Here is an 18,344-nt window from a genome sequence, read left to right on the forward strand (position 1 = left end):
GTGTTTAACATCCTTTCGTGTGCTTATTGGTTTTGTATATCTTCTTCGGAGAACTGTCAATTCACGCCCTTAGTCCACTTTTTAAGTTGAGCTCTTTGTCTACTTATTGCGTTATAGTAGTTCTTTACATATTCTAAATACAGGTTCCATGCCTACCTGATATGTGATTTGCAAAAATTTTTCTTTCATTGTATGGGTTGTCTTTTTGTTTTTGTGATGGTATCCTTGGAAGCACAAAAGTTTTTAATTCTGATGATGCCCAATTTATCTACTTTTCTTTTTTGTTCTTTGTGTTTTTGGTTTCAATTATTTTAGAAACCATTGCTTAATCCAAGGGCATGAAGACTTACATCTATGATTTCTTCTAAAAGTTTTATAGCATTTGCTCCTACATTTAGGTCTTTGGTCCATTTTGAGTTAATTTTTGCATATACTGTGAGGTAGGGGTCCAACATCATTCTTTTGCATGTGGATATCTAATTGTTCCAGCACCTTTTGATGAAAAGACTATTTTCCTCTATTGAATTGTCTTAGCACCCTTTTCAAAAATCAACTGACCATAAATATGAGGATTATTTCCAGACTCTCAATCTATTCCTATTTTATTCTTTTTCATACTACTGTAAGTTTAATTATTTTTTCAGTATCATTTTTGTTTTCATTTATTGATAATTATACAGAAATACAATTCATTTTTGTATATTAATCTTGTGTCCTGCAACTTTGTTGAACTCAAGTATTAGTTCTATAATTTTCTTAAAGTCTTCTTTTGGATTTTCTATATATAAGATCATACCATCTCCAAATAGAGATAGTTTTACTTCTTCTTTCCAAATATGGATGTGTTTAATTTCATTTTCTTGCCTAATTGCCCTGGTTAGACACTCCAGTACAAGTTGAGTAGAAGAGCCAAAAGCAAATATTACTGTCTTGTTTCTGATTTCAAGGGGAAATCCTTCAGCCTTTCATCATTAAATGTGATGCTAGCTATGGGTTTTTCATAGATGCTCTTTATCAGGTTAAAAAAAGTCAGTTCCTAGTTTATTGAGTCTTTCTATTATGAAAGGGTGTTAGATTTTGTTAAATGCTTTTTCTGTCTCTAACAAGGTGATCATGTGGATTTTCATTTAATCTTACCTATTTCCTTTTCCAAATGCTCAAAAGAAAACTATAAGAAATGCTGTTTACTAGATAAATCATAATTTTACCAAAAAGCCATAAAACAGAACTATTGCAAAGGTTCATATGTAAGTAATCTAAAAGTGTCTAACTGACTCATTTGAAAAATACAAAAATATAGCTGTGGAAAAATTTTTTTCTTACCAAAAAAGATAAAAGTTTATCTGCTGATGATAGGAAAATATATTCTTATAAGAAAAAAGGCTGCACAATAAATTAACATATAACACAATCATCACTTTTACATACACGTGAAAAAAATACATGTAGAATTATTAAACTTCTCTGGTAATTACTGGCATCTCCTTTTCCAAATGCTTTCATATTAAAATAGAGACTTAAATTTTAAAAATATCATTACATTGACTGACTCAAAAAAAATATCATGCTTTATATTTCAAAGTAGTACATTAGCAAGCATGTTTGTTGCACAAATGTTCAAAACGACGCTACATGGTAAGACAACAAGATATAATTCTCAGTTATGGTGTGATTATGCTCTGCGCTGAATATATAATGCCTTCTGCTTGAATTCGCTCCAAAATTGGTCCATAGATCTCCTTTGAAAAGGGCCCCATCAGGCCTTTAGCTTTAATTTCACCTAGAAGAAAATAAATTTGTAGTTACCACTTTAAAGGTGTTATGAAGGTTAGTTTCCACAGCAAGGGTCTCCAAACCATTAACAGGGAAAGGGGTTACCTGGAGACTGAAAGCACAGGGGGACTCAGGGACAGAGTCAGAGTGCATGCGTCTAGCTGCATTTACTACTGCCAAAATGATCAGAGAATAAAGAGTAGTATGAAAGGAAAGTAAACTTAACTTGTCTGCTTTATTTGCTGATTAAAAAAAAAAAAGCATAACAACAACAGAATGAATTAAAACCAGTCTGATTATTTGGGCACAGGCTTCTCTGAGGGAGACTGAAAGAGCCTGTCTGAGTACTTTTCTTAAAGTCCATGATGACCTCATTCCTCATCACTTCTTCAACTTTGGTTCCTCAAGAACTAAGTAGGTAGTTTAATTTGATATTAGCTGATATGCTATTGTAGATACATTTTCTCAGTATTTCACATTTGTGTGCTTGATGTTTGTTATTCCCTTCACATACTCACCAGGGCCAAATGGGGGATTCTATTCAGAGGTAGTGCTTACTGAATGTATAGATGATCTTAAGGGGAGAGAAGACGGTTGAAATCTGAATTCGCTCAATCCAAAATATTGAGTACTGATAACATACTGAGACATGAAGAATAATAAAACATGGTCTATATTTTTTGAGGATATGAAAGTGAATCCCCTCTGCTATTTCAGTGTTAACTACCCTTAAAATATGAAAAACGAAGGAAAGGAAGAATTAATATTGCCTGGGGGGGGGACACATATGTGGTAGGATCTTTATGTATTATTTCACTTCAGCATCACCAAAAACCTCTGAATTAGGGAAGACAATCCCCACTTTAAAGATGAGGGAGTGCTAGCTCAGAGACACTGAGTAACTTGCACCCCATGACTCTGCCATCTTGTGATTGAACTCGGAGAGAAATAGCTGCTAACTCCAAAACCTGTGGCTTTTACTGACCACAACGTGATCTCCCGGTCAGCACTCAACTTCTGAGACGGCTCACTTTTAGTGAACTCCAGTGTCATACTCACGAGTAATTATTTGACATCCAGGCACCGAATGACTTAGAGATGATATGGAGACAGATTCAGTTCTCCAATGAAGGAACTTACCATCAAGCAACATCTTGGCTGCCATAGCAGTGGGTAACCCCACAGTTTTCGCCATGGCTGAAAAGCCATTGACGTCCCCATAAACCACAAGGTCAATGGTTTTATTTTCTAAATGTCCGGAAGGATGTCTGATTCCAAAACTGTCTCTCATCACAATCATATCTTTCTCTCCAGGGCCTTAAAATAAATAAACAGACATTACTAAATGTCATTATCATTACACTCCAATACTGCATTTCATCTGCTCCTGCCCTTTTGCTCTCACAACTTTCTCCTCCCATCATATGCGGTCCTTAGACAATTATCTATGCCGCTTTTTAGTCCAAAGACCAAGTGAAAAACTCAAGAAACGATAACCCTGCCCACGTTCCTCTGGTCAGGCTGGTAGCCCAGGAGCCCGGCTACAGATGTGAGGGCACTGCGATAGAACACCCACTCCTCACTCAAAAATGCTCCTTTAGCATTTCCCTAATGCATTAAAAGTGAAGCTAATATCTGTTCCTTTCCCATATTCCCCAAGTTCATTCCTATTTGATAGCTCTCTGATTCTTCCCTCTGGAAAAATAGCGCAAGCGCCCTTTCCCTCCTTGCGTACTTCCTCCCACTACCGCTTGGCTCCAGCCTCCCATCCCATTCACTAGCCGTGCTGACTGCATCTGATGCTGCTGCTTCTGGGATGTGTAGCTAACACCCCAAGGCCTACCTACCATAGGAGAGTTTCCCGGCCAAATGCTTGGAGAGTGCATCCACCACAGACTCTGCTCGAGGGACTTGTTCATCCCCAAGTAAGCCCAACCTGAGAAGCACAAGAGGCAGCTGGGTTGGGACAAGTCCTACACATAATCTCACTTGGGAAGCAGAAGGGAGCTCTTTGGATTTTATCTTGAAAGGGAAGAACCACAAGATGATAATCCAAGCTATAGGACTCTCCTGAGTTGTAAATAACAATAACAACAGTAATGTTTTCATCTTCAGAATCATCCCCAGACTCCCCGGGGCAGTGCTCTCTGGAGCAGAACTGACACATTGTTAGTCTGTGCTGTTGCAAAGCTTCTTATGAGATTAATTTACAGGTTAGTCTTCCCACATTAAGGAGACCAGCATAATATGCCACAGCTGTGTGAATGAGAGTTTTAAAGTGGGTTCCAGAAGACCAGGAGAATCTCCTTCTGGAGAGAAAAAAATATCCCCGCTTTCTTGGGAACTGAAAGTTCTCAAAGTAGTAGTGTCTCAAAATAAGTATTTCCCAAGTTATAATCGCCACTGAATTTCTCTTTTTATCTGCTTTTTATCCCCACATGAACTCAATACATGGTAATCTCTCTACAACAGGCCAACATTAGAGCAGCAAATTAGTCAAAGACAATGTAAAATGTCTGGTTTCATCTTGACCTCTCTTTGACTAGAAAGGACTAAGTAATCATTGATATTGAGATAATCCAGCATTTTGCTAAGTTGATTGGTGCATGCCTACCGTTCAGCAGCCTCCAGCTGGGTATTGTCTCTTCCTAATTTCTTAAATACAGCTTCCTTAAGCACATCATGCGTGGAGGAGGGTGAAATCCCAACAAGTTCACAAAGGAGTTCTTTCTGGTTATAAAAATAAAGACAGAATCCTAAATTCCTAATTAAAAAAAAATCAGCTGAGAAATTATCGTATTAAGACATTTGACCTCAAACACACCTCAAATTTTAAATTAGAAAGGACTAGAAATAGTAAACAGTAACACATATATATGCATACACGTGTCTGCACACCCACACATGAATAAATTATATTCCTAAATAATATTTCAGCAATAAAAATAGGTCATAACATCAAATCAATAAAAAATAGATGGTACCATATTTACCATCACATTCTCACCTTTGCATATCCTCTCCATTACTTTACCTGTTCTCCCTTACCCTCCAAGACCCATTTTGGCCAGGATCAAGTGAAAGGGGCTCATTGCTACAGCTGCCAGAAGCAACTGGAGTTCTTTTGTAGGTTCAAGAGATGAGAAAGACCTGGCAGACGATAAAACCTCAAAGCAAGAACACTTCAGCAGCAGTCATAGCTTTCTCTACTTTCTAAACAAGACTTTTTCCAGGATCTCAAGGAAAAAAGTTGTAATTTCGACTAGGAATCAACAAACTGGTTCACCACCTGGTTTTTTCAAGAAAAATTTTTATTGGAAGATAGCCATGTTCATTTGTCTATGTATTTGTGTATGGTGGAATTGAGTATGTATGGCCTATAATGCCTAATATATTTACAATCTGGCCCTTTACCAAACAACAACAACAACAACAACAACAACAAAAACAAAAAAACAAAAAAACAACACCTCACCAGCCCCTATTCTAAACTATAGCTACCAAACTACTGATCCATCCCCCCTTACTGTGAGAAGTGAGATGATTCATTTTCAGAAATACCAAATAAAAGCAGTTGCTGTCTAGTTAACAATAGGTTTACAACCTATTGGAAATATGTATGAGCCACCCCCCCTGAAATGGAGTCTCAAACCCTTAGACACTTCAATTCCTGATTTTTCTCCCTGCTCTGTTTTGTGGACTTAATTTTGCGGGCTTTGCAATTAGCATGCACCCAAGAACTGAGGTCTCTGCATCACCTCAAGGAATGTAAGGCAAAGCCTTACATGGGCATAGGAGGCTTCCAGGTAAGGCTGTAACCTCTGTAGTGCTCAGCCAATGAGGACCCAGGGGAGGGACTTGCACACTAGGAGATAAATTGTCCGCCCTGACTTGCCCCGAGTGTGCCTGTCCATCAGACACCCAGTCTTGCAAGAACGTTGATTAAAGCCTCGTTTCACTGTGCTCCCTTTGCAGGGTGCAAAGGAGTCTTTGCGTCCCTCCTTTGATTGGGTCAGTGGACTTACTTCTCACAAGTACCAACCCTCCCAATCCAACGGCCTCAGTCTTGGAATTCACTGTGTATATATTTACTCACTCCTGTCCAACACATACATTTATGAAAGGTAAGAAAGATTTGGAAGGCTTTCAGATAACATAGAAAACTGAATCTAAAGCAATAGCTAGCAAGAATACCAAAGTTAGCAATACTGATCCTTTTCTCCTTATGATAAATTTCTGGCATTTTCTACTGGAATATGGGCACATTTGTTCAAGTTGGATGACCGACTGGTAACACCTGGCAGTTAGTGGAAACTCTACATGCAATTCCAAGCCTTCAGAGTCCCTTCCGACCTTGAGACTCTGAGATTTTAATGCAACACAGATTTGGACATAAATTCATAATTGAAAATTCAAATTACTCATGGTTAAAAATGATCAAATGATAGAACTGATGGGATTTGGGGGTGGGGAGTCTAGTTCTGTGACACCACCAGTAGCTCTCCCAGTTTATCAGTTCCAGGAGGCCCAAGTTTAACTCCTGTCACTGGGTCACCAGTTAGACAAGTGGTAGAGCCCAGAGCCCAAATCCATCTCTTCTCAGGGTGGAAGGAGCAATCAAGTAGTACAAGTGGCTGTAAGAAATAAGCCCAGTGGGTCAGGCCCATGATCTCTCCATTCTTCCATAACAGGGGAAGAAAAGAGGGTCTGGGGGTCATGGTTCATCTTCCTGCACATAAGCCACAGAATGGGTAATTTTGCTGTTCCAAACCAAAGTTCAAATCTGACCATTTCTGAAGAACAGCAAACAGCATATAACTCTGGAGTCACTCACCCAGGTGAGAGGGTTGGCCTCAGGTCGAAGGGCAGGAAATGGATCTCTGTTTATGAGACCCAGTTTTACAAATCCATTCAAAGCTTTGGCATAACCCTATAAAAAGAATTATGAAGTAGTAAATGAAATTTTTCCTTTCAAAGAAAAAAATTAAAAAGCTTTTTTGAAAAGAGGGATCTGTCTTTGTAATTCATTTAGAAAACAGGCTTAAAGTATTCATCTGAATTGCTCGTATATGGATGCAAACACCTTCAGGTTCAGAGGGGAATCAAGAGTGTCACAGCAATTCTGCTGGTTTACATAACAGACCTTGAAAGACTTTGGTCTTTACTTCTGTTTCTAGGTAACAAGGGAGGGGTATTTTCTGACAGCAGAGGGGCAAATTTCCTCCTGTGTTATGTGCTTTCAGTTCAGCAGAATCGTATTTAATAGAAAGGTTCCCTCTCTTATAATGAAAGAAGGAGCTTGTAAGAATATTATCACCCAAAAGCAGATAATCCATTCTACTGATTAAGAGCCACTATCCTAATGCATATAGGTAGCAGGAAGAGAGGTAAGAAGAGAGGTAGGAATCAGAGAGCTTCTTCTGAAATCACACCAATGTGGGGGAGGGGTGTCAAGAAGGAGCTGAGAAAGATCGCTTGGGAAGGTGACAGCAAGCTGGCTCTGGGAGGACAAGCAGGTAACAGGCAGGTTCAGGAGAGTAGCCAAAGCCTCCCTGTCATACTCAGATGATAGTGTCTCATATCCAATACTGGAAAGAGTATTCAGGTTACTGAAGGGCTGCTGGCATTGCCCTGAATGGTGACCCTCATGGATGTGGACACTGCAACATCTTCCATCTTCTGGGGTTCTGTGGGAACAGCCATTATCCATACACATCCTTGAGAGCTTTATTCATTATTAAAACTCTTACAATTCTCTGTTCCTGGGTCTTCATGTTGCCAAGAGACTATATCTAAAGCTATCAGAAAATCCTAATTCCCGGACCCCCCAAAATGTGACCACTCATATTCCTGGAACAAAATAAAGAAAACAGAATCAAGAAATCTGCCAGTACTGAGGATGTTATGACTTCATTTCAGACTAGAGTTTCTGCTGTGCTTACAGGCTTGTGGAACGAACACCCATGGTTCCTAGACCATAGGTTGCTATCAGCCACATCTCATTTGATTCCTGGTCAGTGAGGACATCACATTCAGAGGAGTACAGGCACCTGCCCTCCACGAGCATACAATCTATTTCAGGAGATAAGAAAAATGTACATAAAAACCTAACTAAAAGTGCTGAGACACAAGTGCTCGGTGCCAATAAATGTAAAGGAAGCTCTAACGAGTAAGAAATGCAGTGACTGTCTCTCTTTAAGAATAAACAGGAGTTAGACACGGAGACACGAGGCAAACCAGAAGCCACACTTCATGTGCCAACACTGTGCAAACAACCTCTGCTCTCACGTGAACTTTGTTCACACAGAAATAATACCACCCGTGTTCACCGATTCCTGATGCCTTCCCCATGTGAGGAAGGGGGACAGGAAAAGTCCTGGATGAGGGAGCTGTGATCTTTAATAACATGATTTGGAAAGCATCACTGAGAAAAGTCCTAAAGGAGCTGAAGGAGAGTGTGCAGATCTCTGGGAGAGCAGGTTCTGGGCAAAAGTAACAGCCAGTGAACAGTAAGAGCAAGGAGAAAGTGTGCACAAAAATGGAGGGGTTATCACTAGATGGACGCGTGTGCCTTCCATCTTCCAGAGAAAAGATTAGTGAGTGGTGGATCACACACACAAGACAAATCCCGTCTCTGCCCTCACCAGGAAATCTCACAGGGCACCGAGACCTGGAATCAGATTTCTGATTTTTAGAGAGGTACCTATGTTAGGGATGCTGGTTGGAGTGGGCTGAATAGCGTCTCCCTCACAATTCACATCCACCCAGAACCTCAGAGTATGACCTTTTTGGGATATTTGCAGATATAGTCAGTTAAAGATCTCAAGATGGAACCAATCTACATTTAAGGTGGATCCTAAATCCAATGAATGGTGTCCCTACAAGATGAAGAGAGGACACAGTGACACAAACAGGAGGTGATATGAAGACCGAGGCAGAGACTGGACCAAGAATTGCAGGCGGCCACCAGAAGTGAGGAGAGGGGCATGGGACAGTTTCTCCCTCAAAACCTCCAGAAGGTACCAACCCTGCCCACACTTTGATTTCAGGCTTCTGACCTCAAGAAAGGTGAGAGAGTCGATTTCTGTTGTTCTAAGCTACCTGGTTTGTAGCCATTCGTTAAAACAGCCCCAGGAAACTGTTAATACTGATTGTCTTAATCTGGTCATATGTGCCACTACTCTTTTGTTATTAATACATAAGTGTGTGGTGGGCATTTGTGTTTATGCTCCCAGAATCTACACACCATTCTGTGCTAAAAAACATTTCAGATTTGCTTTGTGGAAAGTGACGGTGACTACATCTTCAACTTTAGCGAAGTGAAGCAAAGGCAAAGGCTGATGGGCATATTTTATCCCAGTGACTTCAGGGGCTGAGACAAAAATGGTATTTTTAGCTATGAAGATATGCTTTTTAATTCCTACTGGATTTGAACCAAAAATGCTGGGGATGCTGCCACCACCCTGCCACTGTGTGGAGCCTGGAACTGCGGCCAGCACATACGGGAAGAGCTGAGAGGTGAAGAGAAACCGAGTCCCCATGAGGTCACTGGGCCCCAAATCTTGCTACACCTTAAGGTGACCCTTCACCTGTCCCCCTGCCAAACTCCTCATGAATCAAAAATTCTTTCTTAGCTCAGGCCATTTTGAATTGTCTCCTAAAACATTCAGTCAAAGGAATCCTGAGAAAACAGATTCCAGCCTGGCCTACTGTCTTAATTATTTTGATGACTAAGAAACATTACGTGTACACTTCACTTACCCAAAAACGGGCAACAGGTTTCATCTCCAATAGAGCTGCTTACCTTGTACCTCAGTGTCCCCCGCAGCAGAGTGTGCGCAGATGGGATGCCGTAAATCTCAGCATACTTCGTACTGTCTCTGTTAGGATAGCCTTCCAAATTTAATCCGGGGAAATAATCCATGGGGGTCACTGCATCAAGAAAGGAGATGCCCCCTGCGACATTCACAACCTGAAGAACATTGAAAGGGCACGGATGGGGTTACAATATTGTGCTCCCTGTGGACTCATCTGCATTATTTTCTTAAAAAATAAAATCAAATTTTTAAAAGAAAGCAGTAGAGGGTTTGAAAAAAAAAATTTTTTAATGAAACTACCATAATTGACATCTCATACCTAAGCTATTGAACTAATATAGTTCAAAAGGCCATTATTCTCCCAAGCTTTAAAATCCAACTTAAGGGGCTTCTGGGTGGCTCAGTCAGTTGAGCATGGGACTTCGCCTCAGGTCGTGATCTCATCGTTCGTGAGTTTCAGCCCCAAGTCGGGTCCTGGGCTGACAGCTCAGAGCCTGGAGCCTGCTTGGGATTCTGTGTCTCCCTCTCTCTCTGCCCCTCCCCCATTCATGTGCGCTCTCACTCTGTCTCTCAAAAATAAATAAACATTTAAAAAAATAAAATGAAATCCGACTTAAATCTGGATAAGATGGCACTGAAGAGCGCCCCATTAGGGTTTCAGTGAGCTGAAAGCAATGGAAATTTTAAAGGGCTGTGCTCCAGCTCGGTGTTACACCTAAGTGATCAATCACTGGGTTCTACTTCTGAAACCAATATACACTTTCTGTTAACTAACCTGACTATCAATAAATAAATTTTAAAAAATAAAAATAAACCAACCATAAAACACAAAAACTAAAAATAAATAAATGGCTATGCTCCAATAACAACAGCAATATTCTCACTTCATTCTTCACTTACATCCCCCTTTGAACACCGAGCATCGGGCACCAGTCTTGTGCATTTCTGTCACTGCTAGCACTAACGGGGGACCTACCATGTACGTGCTGGGATCTTGTTGGGATCACTCCTTGTGGAGGGAAGGAGAGTGATGAAGAAGTTGCAATTTCTGTCTCCATTCCCTCGGTTCATGAACAAACATTTACTGAATGGCCACCAAGTGCCAGCAGCGGTGCTAGAACGACCATAAGGAGCTCACAGCCTAGACAAGTCAAACTATGGGTGTGCACTGGGGATGGGGAACAGGAGAGAAGTCCCCTTACAAGAGAGACGACGTGTGAACAGGCAGCGAAACCCATAGAAGTGCCACCCCCTGGTCTTACTGCTGCTGAGAATTAAGTTGATTCCCAAGCTCTTCTGATTTCACTCTAAAATCCTCTTACCCACCCCCTCCCCCATCACACACCCAAAATGCACTGATGCAGGTTTTTCCCTTTGACTTTGATGAAAGGACTAAAGTTTTCTTTCGGCTTGCGAGGTTTATGATCATCCCTGAGATGATGGAAGACATCCCGGAGTGATCAAATCAGGGCTGGGGCGGGGGGGGGGGGGGGGGGGGGCGTTGCTGGCGGAACTGGGTTCATCCCCTTGCACCACTGGAAACGGCTTCCCACCACGGGTCTGCGGCTGCACAAAACCACCCCAAAGAGTCTTCTGCTAAGATCCCTGGAGTTTATTTGTAGATGGGTTCTGCACGTGCCTTGCTCTGAGAGAGAAAATGGAAATGTGTGTGTGGGTAGCCGAAGGCCCAGAAGAAACGGGCGACGCTGACTGGCGTCAGGCCTGGAGGCATCCCTACAGTTAAAAGGCTTGGGTTTGCAGGGCACCAAGCAAGCACCAAGCACCACTAAAATTCCAAGAGTGACAGGCTGAGGGAGGTGAAGAAAGCTTCTCATTTACTTTCCTTAGGAAACTCCTCTGGACAATAAACATTTCCAGAGGGACCAATTCTGTACCATTCATTGCCTTCAAACAGATTTTTTTTCTATCAGAATTGTAAATTTAAAAGAAATCTAATAAGAAAGCAAACGTTAACCTTTAGGGTCTCCACACACATCTCACTTCTATGACTTATAGCAATTCTAATGCTTTGTTTGCATGTTTGAAGGTGAGGAAATTGTTTTAAAGAAAAAGACAATAAAAACTACTATACTCCAGCACTTTACTAATCAGAAGTCAGTCAGCTGCTTCATAAGTTTATGAGGACATCCTCGGAAGAAAATAGGGAAATATCAGCTGAATAATAATGATTCATTTAGAGAGATTGAAAACTGCCAAAACTACCTGATCCAAAAAATTCCTGGGTAATCACGTGTCCTGTGATATTCATACAGAGTCGTATGTCTAGTGGCATATCATGGGGTTCATTAATATGCCCTATCCTGTTTAATATTTTATTAATGGCTTGGATAAAGAATGACATATTTATCTATTTGGCAGAGAATATGCATTTTTGCCTGACTCGACAACGCACACACCCAGCACCTACTGCCAACAGAAACAGTGGCTCCTTACCCATGGCTGCCACAGACTGCCCTAAATCCAGCCCTTCCCACACACGCAGCCACACCCACATGTCTCCCAATCACTGACTGACAATAAGCTTGATTGCTAAACTGACTAGACACCTAAACACAGGAACTACACAGACAGTTCATTTATTCAGGACCTGCTTTGTGCTAAGTGCCTTATATACATTACCTTCAATTCATGCAATAATCCATTGTTGAGAGGTGGAAACTGGGACTGAGAGTCAGCCAGAGGCAGTTTGGAGCCCAGGTCTATCTGACTCCAACGTCTATGTTCTTTCTACTACACCACACTGTCCCCTTAATTGAACTTATCTGTAGATCACTATTTTGAGAAGGCTACTGATTGACACGGTGTAACCTTCCACATTACGGCACCAGTGATACACCCGCAAACTGCATTCAAAATGGCTGGAGGCAATGAAGAGCTGTGGCTCTTCCTACAAAGGAGGGCTGGGTGCTGCAGTCCAGGTAGGGGCAAGCAAGCAACGGGAAGAAAGCTACAAAACCTACCTCAGAGCTGAGTTTTCAGAGCAAGCATGATCTGGAGAATATTTGTTTCACTGCGAGTAGTTTAGAAGAGGAGGCTGAAGGAGATGATGCCTTATCACCCTCAGGTCCCACCAATGTCCCACCACCCATACAGAAAACAGAACTAAGAGAAGACACAGCCACTGTCTTCCAGATATGTAGAAGGGAATCATATTTGTTAGAAATAGGATTAGAAAGGGGCTCCTGAGTGGCTCAGTCAGTTAAGCGTCCAACTTCAGCTCAGGTCATGATCTCATGGTTTGTGGGTTCCAGCCCCATGTCAGGCTCTGTGCTGACAGCTCAGAGCCTGGAGCCTGCTTCGGATTCTGTGTCTCCCTCTCTCTCTTCCCCTCCCCCACTCACACTCTCTCTCTCTAAAAAATAAATAAACCTTAAAAAAAAAAAAGAAATAGGATTAGAAGTTAGAAGTTAAGAATGGTGTCAGTGGCTGGAAATTCTGCAAGGATGTGGAACAATGAGGTATGTCCTATTTCATAGGCCACTGCCTGAGTCGCTGGAAAAGTTTAAGGCTTCAACTTTTAAGCAGAAGCCAGAGAGGTCACCTGACCCTCCATTATGATTCCCTGAATTATATAAGGCCTGCTCCGTGGGGGCGGTGAGAGTGGTGGAGGGGATGGAGGGACAAGAATATAAGAGAGGCTTTAAGAAGTTTAACAATCTGGGTTGGGAGACAGACAGATACACTTGAATTACTGAGTGAATAATACAGCATCCGGAAAATTCTTACACAGACAAAATGTGGGAGTCTGGACAAAAGAAGAGTGAATGGGGGTTGGAGTGGTCAGGAAAAGCTGTCTCCACAAGAGGAAACTTGAGCGGGACCTTGAAAAAAGTATCATTTTTAGCAAAGAAAAGAAAGCCCTCATGTTTTCTCTTGGCTTCCTCCACAGTGTCAGGGAGATGCAAAAGCATTCCTTTTTTACAAAAGAAGTTGAGGATGAAAAGGAAAAACTTCAAATTCAATATGTACAACTTCTGCTGCCTGGAAATAACCTCTTGCTTTTCCTGAGCACCTACCACGATCAATTTCTTTATGCAGCTAACTTTTACGCCTTGCCTGAGAACGTGCGTTAGGCAGATTGCTGTCTCTTTGGCCTCAGTGAGCCCTACTGCAAGTACCCTACACGGCTGCTATGATTCTGCTTAGCTTCAGACAAGCAGCCCAAAGATCGGAGAGATTTGGGGATGGTTCCAGTGCCACCAGCTGGCAAAGGGCAGAGCGAGAGCACAGAGCCAGGCCCACTACCATCAAAGCCCCGGCTCTTTCTCTCACACAGGCTCTGCTCACCCGTCCATGGTCATCATCTTTTCAGTTATATGGCCTCCTGAAAACAAGCATTTGCCCAATGGAAGCAAGAATTTTCCCTGCATCCACATGTTAGTGTAAACCAAACATGGCCTGGTCTCTTTTCCAGGACAGCAGGTGGTGGAAGGAGCCGCTAAATGCGACAGGAGGCAGGCAGAGGCATATAAGGATGTGCTCGGCAGAACGGCAGACTGTCTCGGGCCCGGACCTTCATGATTCTCAGGACTGGAGAGCTAGATGAGACATCAGTAGCCACATTACCGTTAGGAGGCTGATGCCTGATGGACCTTGACAACTGCCTGGACTTTGGTGGCGCTGTGAGGGAAGTCGGCACTTGGACCAGAACACAGGGGTCCTGTTTCATATCCTGAAACACGCGCGTGTATCTTTCTGGCATCAAAGTGTCCTGCTTGTTTGGGACTGTTTTCAGTGCAGCTATGATCCTCTGGTCACCAAACCGGCTCTTCTCAAATTCGGCTGCACGTTAGAATCACTTGGGGAGTCTTTGAAGATCCCCAAACCCAGGCAAATCAGCATCTCTAGGGATGCGCCCAGGCATCATTATTTTTCAAACCGCTCTGTTGATTCCAATGCACACCTAAGGCTGCGATGTATACTCTGTACATCATAGGCACAGAGGACAACAACTGATAATAACGTTCACTTTGTGTCTTGAGAAATTCTTTCAATTTACTCCTTTGTACACAAAATACGTTTAAATCAGATACACTGGGGATTCAGAAAACTGCTGCTTGAAGAATCTCTGTAAGACACACAGCTGGTGACATAATTCACCACCCCCTGCAGGGCTGGAGCCAGGGACAAGGAGGTGCCTAGATCACAAAAGTTAAGGAGAAACCCTCAGTCTAGTCACATGTGCTCTTTGCAAGACTCGTTCCTTATAGCTAGGGCATGAACTATGAAGGCAGACAAGTGCAATATGGGCACTGGCTGTGCCCCTTGCGGTCTCTTAGACTGTGGCTGAGTTAGCTATGCTTCTTATGCCACCCACTAGGATGGTCGTAAGAATCAAGTGAGGTTGGCGCTCAGCACAGTTAGGCTGGCGGCGTCCCTGCCCGGCTGGCACCTGCTCATCCTTCAAGGCCGAGCACATCTTGTCTTCTCTGCTAACTTTCTTCTCCCCCGTCCTCACCAAGGTCAAATCAACTGCCCTCTCATCTGCACACCCTAGAACTTCTCCCACCGGATCTTAGCCACTTCTCCTACTGTCTGTCTTACCTGCCATGAGGCAATCTGGTAAAAGATCTGGGTTTGACACTGAACTTGGAGAGCTCTTCCATTCTGGCACACAACAGCTGGGAAAGAAAGTTAGTTTCTTTCCCTGACCCACCAAACACTCCATTCTAGCTGTGAGTCCTCCGAGGTCAAGAACTTCACTCAGTGGGACAACCTTTGGTGCCTTGCACACAGTAGTGACTCAGCACATATTTAGGACTCGGTAAATGTCTTTCCTACTGAAAGAAATCACAAGGTGACCCGTTTTTATACGTGCAGAGAAGTTGAGAAGTGAGTTTTCAAATTGCAGAAACACCTTGCAAGAGGGTGAAGAGGAAAGAATGAGCACAGGCTTCACGGGGAACAGCAAGTAGACCACACTGAGTGGAACAGAAAATACCCACTGGGAAACACTGGTGGAAGAGGGAATGGAGGACGCGCAGCCACTGTCAAAGGGCCTGTATCAGGGAGAAAGACTTTGGACTTCGTGAGACGGTCACTGTAGGTTTGTATCTCTAAAGCTTTGCTGATAATCCTTCACCTTTCCGTTGAGCAGGTAGGTGGCGGGCTGCATTATGTTCATCAAAACTCCCACTGGACTCCAGCTGAATCTGTATCTCAGAGGGTTGTCCGAGTGTTCCGGGGCTGGAAGCCCGCCACAGTAGGAAATATAAGATTCAATCTGTAAAGTAAGGGAACAATAAATTGAAGAGGATTAATATTAAGTAAGGGAGATTGATGTATCTAAGTAATTAAATGAGCACGATGACAAAAACTGGGCAAATGAGGTAAACTCGCTGGATTTTTTTCTCCTTAAAGTTACAAAGGCTTTCAAAAGCACATTCTTAGAGCCAAACATTGTTTGATCAAGTCAGTTACATTTTATGTATTCATTTTTAAAATCCACTGGAGATTGTGACCAACAGTTTGCTAGTTAAAAATCCAACTATTAGTTCAATTCTGCTTGGTCAGTTCCTCCTGACTTTTGTGTTCAAATGACATATTTGATTATAATTTGATTATATATATTATAATATACAAGTATAATTAATTAATTAATAATTAATTAATTAGCATTAATATATAATGAATATAAAATGTAATCTTTATATAATAGATAATTATAATTTGATTCTACATTTGACTACATACATATTAAATATATAACCTAAAGCATTTAATCTGACTCGTCACATTTTCATACCCAATAGTTCCTTCTCATGTGTAAAAGATACTTCATAAACCAAAAGTTTGACAATAATCCAAAGAATTTTTCCCACTTTTAAAAGTCAAACATTATTATAGAATCTCCAAAGTAGTCTAAAACCTTTCATTAAACCAAAATATTATGGTAGCATCTATTTCTCTAAAAATCAGTTGTTTAAGCCTTGAACATTGTTATATCACACAGATATTTCTGAAGTTACAGGATTTTACTTGAAATTTCCAGTCAAAGTATGAGTTAGAATATAATAGCTTCCTTAATCAAAATTACAAAAAGATTATTTCTGTACACAAAAATCGGGACCTTTTAATATTTTTCTAAATGGACCTTTGGGTGTAAACTGGGCTCACCGTGGCTCCCACTTCCTTGGCCTTATCTATGGTTTCCATTGCCAACATATGATCAAGACCAGGGTCCAGTCCCAGTTCGCCAATAACTGTGATGCCAGCGTCTTCCACACTACAACAGGCAGAAAGAGGAGGAAGAAAAAGTTGGATACAAATAAAAACAATGCCATGGAACTACTTTGTTGAAAATGACTAGAACTTACCTCTTTTCTAATTCTTTTAGTTCCGGTGTGATGTAGCTTGCGGTGATCATGTTAACTTTGCTTGTGATGCATGCCTTGGCCACAAGAGGATGCAACGCATAAGGCAACAAGCTTAAAAACAGAAAGAAACTATCAGAAACTTTCCCAAGCCTACCTTCCAATATGTCTTGAACGGCACCGAAGCTATCACTCTGACTAACTTATTCTCTCCAAGATGACCAGTGACTCCTCAAGAACTACAGAATAAATTCATCCTATTATCCCATTTAAAACCCTCCACAATTGACCCTCACCTAACCTGTCCATTATTCTCCCTCAATCTGCTTCATAAAACAAATACGGTAACCATATATGGTAACCAAAGAAGTTATTGTAATTCTCCACTCACAGTCCGTACTTTTCTAGCCCTGAAACTTTACTCTCACTATACCTTCTACTTGGAATATTACATCCACCCACTCACCTCCATCCAGGCCATACCTTCCGTAAAGAAATGTCTGAAGAGGTATCTTCTCCAAGAAACTCTCTCAGATTCCCCCAAAGCCAGATCTCCTTCTTCTGCATTCATTCAGCTATTTGTTTTTGTTTTGGGTTTTTTTTTTTTTTTTTTTTTGGTAACATTTAATGGGATTTGTTCCATTCATCTTTATAGTTCTATGATTTTCTGTCTTGGATCCCCTACTAAAAGATAGGGTTGCTTTTCTTTTTCCTCCACATTTCCCAAATGGCCATCAGGTTAGGTTAAACTAAGTCAAAGTGACCCATATGTTACATTACAGAATAGAATCTAGGAAGGTCCAAAGGAGGAAATAAGCTTTAATGGTATTGATTGGTGTAAAGGCTATCAAAATGGCTAGAAGTCTATATGCTAGGCAAAAAATGAAACTGTGCTCAAAACTCAACTTCAATCAGGTTTTTTAAAAAATTGGCTTTGGTGTTTTAATTTGGCACTGGGACTAGACAATCACAAAAAATAAAATAAATTTCCATAAATGTTAATATAAATGAACATAGTCATATTCTATCCAAAGAATAATAAAACATCCTGTCAACTGCATAATAATAGTCAAGTTCTACTAGCTTATTGCCTATTTGCTGAAGCAATCTACATAGTACAATGAAAATGTAAGTACAAACTTATAAACATTATCACACTACATCACTGTACTTGACAAATTCATCCTGCAAACTTCAGATTTTCTCTATTTTATATAAAACAAAACAATAAACCACCTCTGAGATACTTATGCCTCCTCAGGTTAGTAGAGTATTGCTACTTAGGGGCGCCTGTGTGGCTCAGTCGGTTGGGCATCCGACTTCAGCTCAGGTCATGATCTCGCGGTCCATGAGTTCGAGCCCCACGTCGGGCTCTGTGCTGACAGCTCAGAACCTGGAGCCTGCTTCGGATTCTGTGTCT

General features: G+C 41.5%; 1 protein-coding gene across 4 annotated transcripts in view; it reads right to left on the bottom strand.

Annotated features, from left to right (window-relative positions):
- Positions 1-825: 825 nt before the first annotated feature.
- AASS (aminoadipate-semialdehyde synthase) overlaps positions 826-18,344 on the bottom strand; it is a 62,859-nt gene continuing 45,340 nt past the window's right edge. For all 4 annotated transcript variants that reach the window (XM_047095685.1, XM_047095687.1, XM_047095686.1 and 1 more), the window contains 9 exons: positions 16,928-17,038; positions 16,728-16,836; positions 15,694-15,834; positions 9,578-9,745; positions 6,608-6,703; positions 4,388-4,503; positions 3,621-3,709; positions 2,914-3,090; positions 826-1,780 (listed from right to left, as the gene is read on the bottom strand). In XM_047095685.1, the coding sequence (XP_046951641.1) occupies positions 1,662-1,780; positions 2,914-3,090; positions 3,621-3,709; positions 4,388-4,503; positions 6,608-6,703; positions 9,578-9,745; positions 15,694-15,834; positions 16,728-16,836; positions 16,928-17,038 (1,126 nt within the window). In that variant the 3' untranslated portion in view covers positions 826-1,661. The remainder of the gene's footprint in view (positions 1,781-2,913; positions 3,091-3,620; positions 3,710-4,387; positions 4,504-6,607; positions 6,704-9,577; positions 9,746-15,693; positions 15,835-16,727; positions 16,837-16,927; positions 17,039-18,344) is intronic.

Source organism: Lynx rufus, unplaced genomic scaffold, assembly GCF_022079265.1.
Source record: "Lynx rufus isolate CCGP_SWC_20201006 ecotype Redwood Valley unplaced genomic scaffold, mLynRuf1.p SCAF_4, whole genome shotgun sequence".
NCBI classification, from domain to species: Eukaryota; Metazoa; Chordata; class Mammalia; order Carnivora; family Felidae; genus Lynx; species Lynx rufus.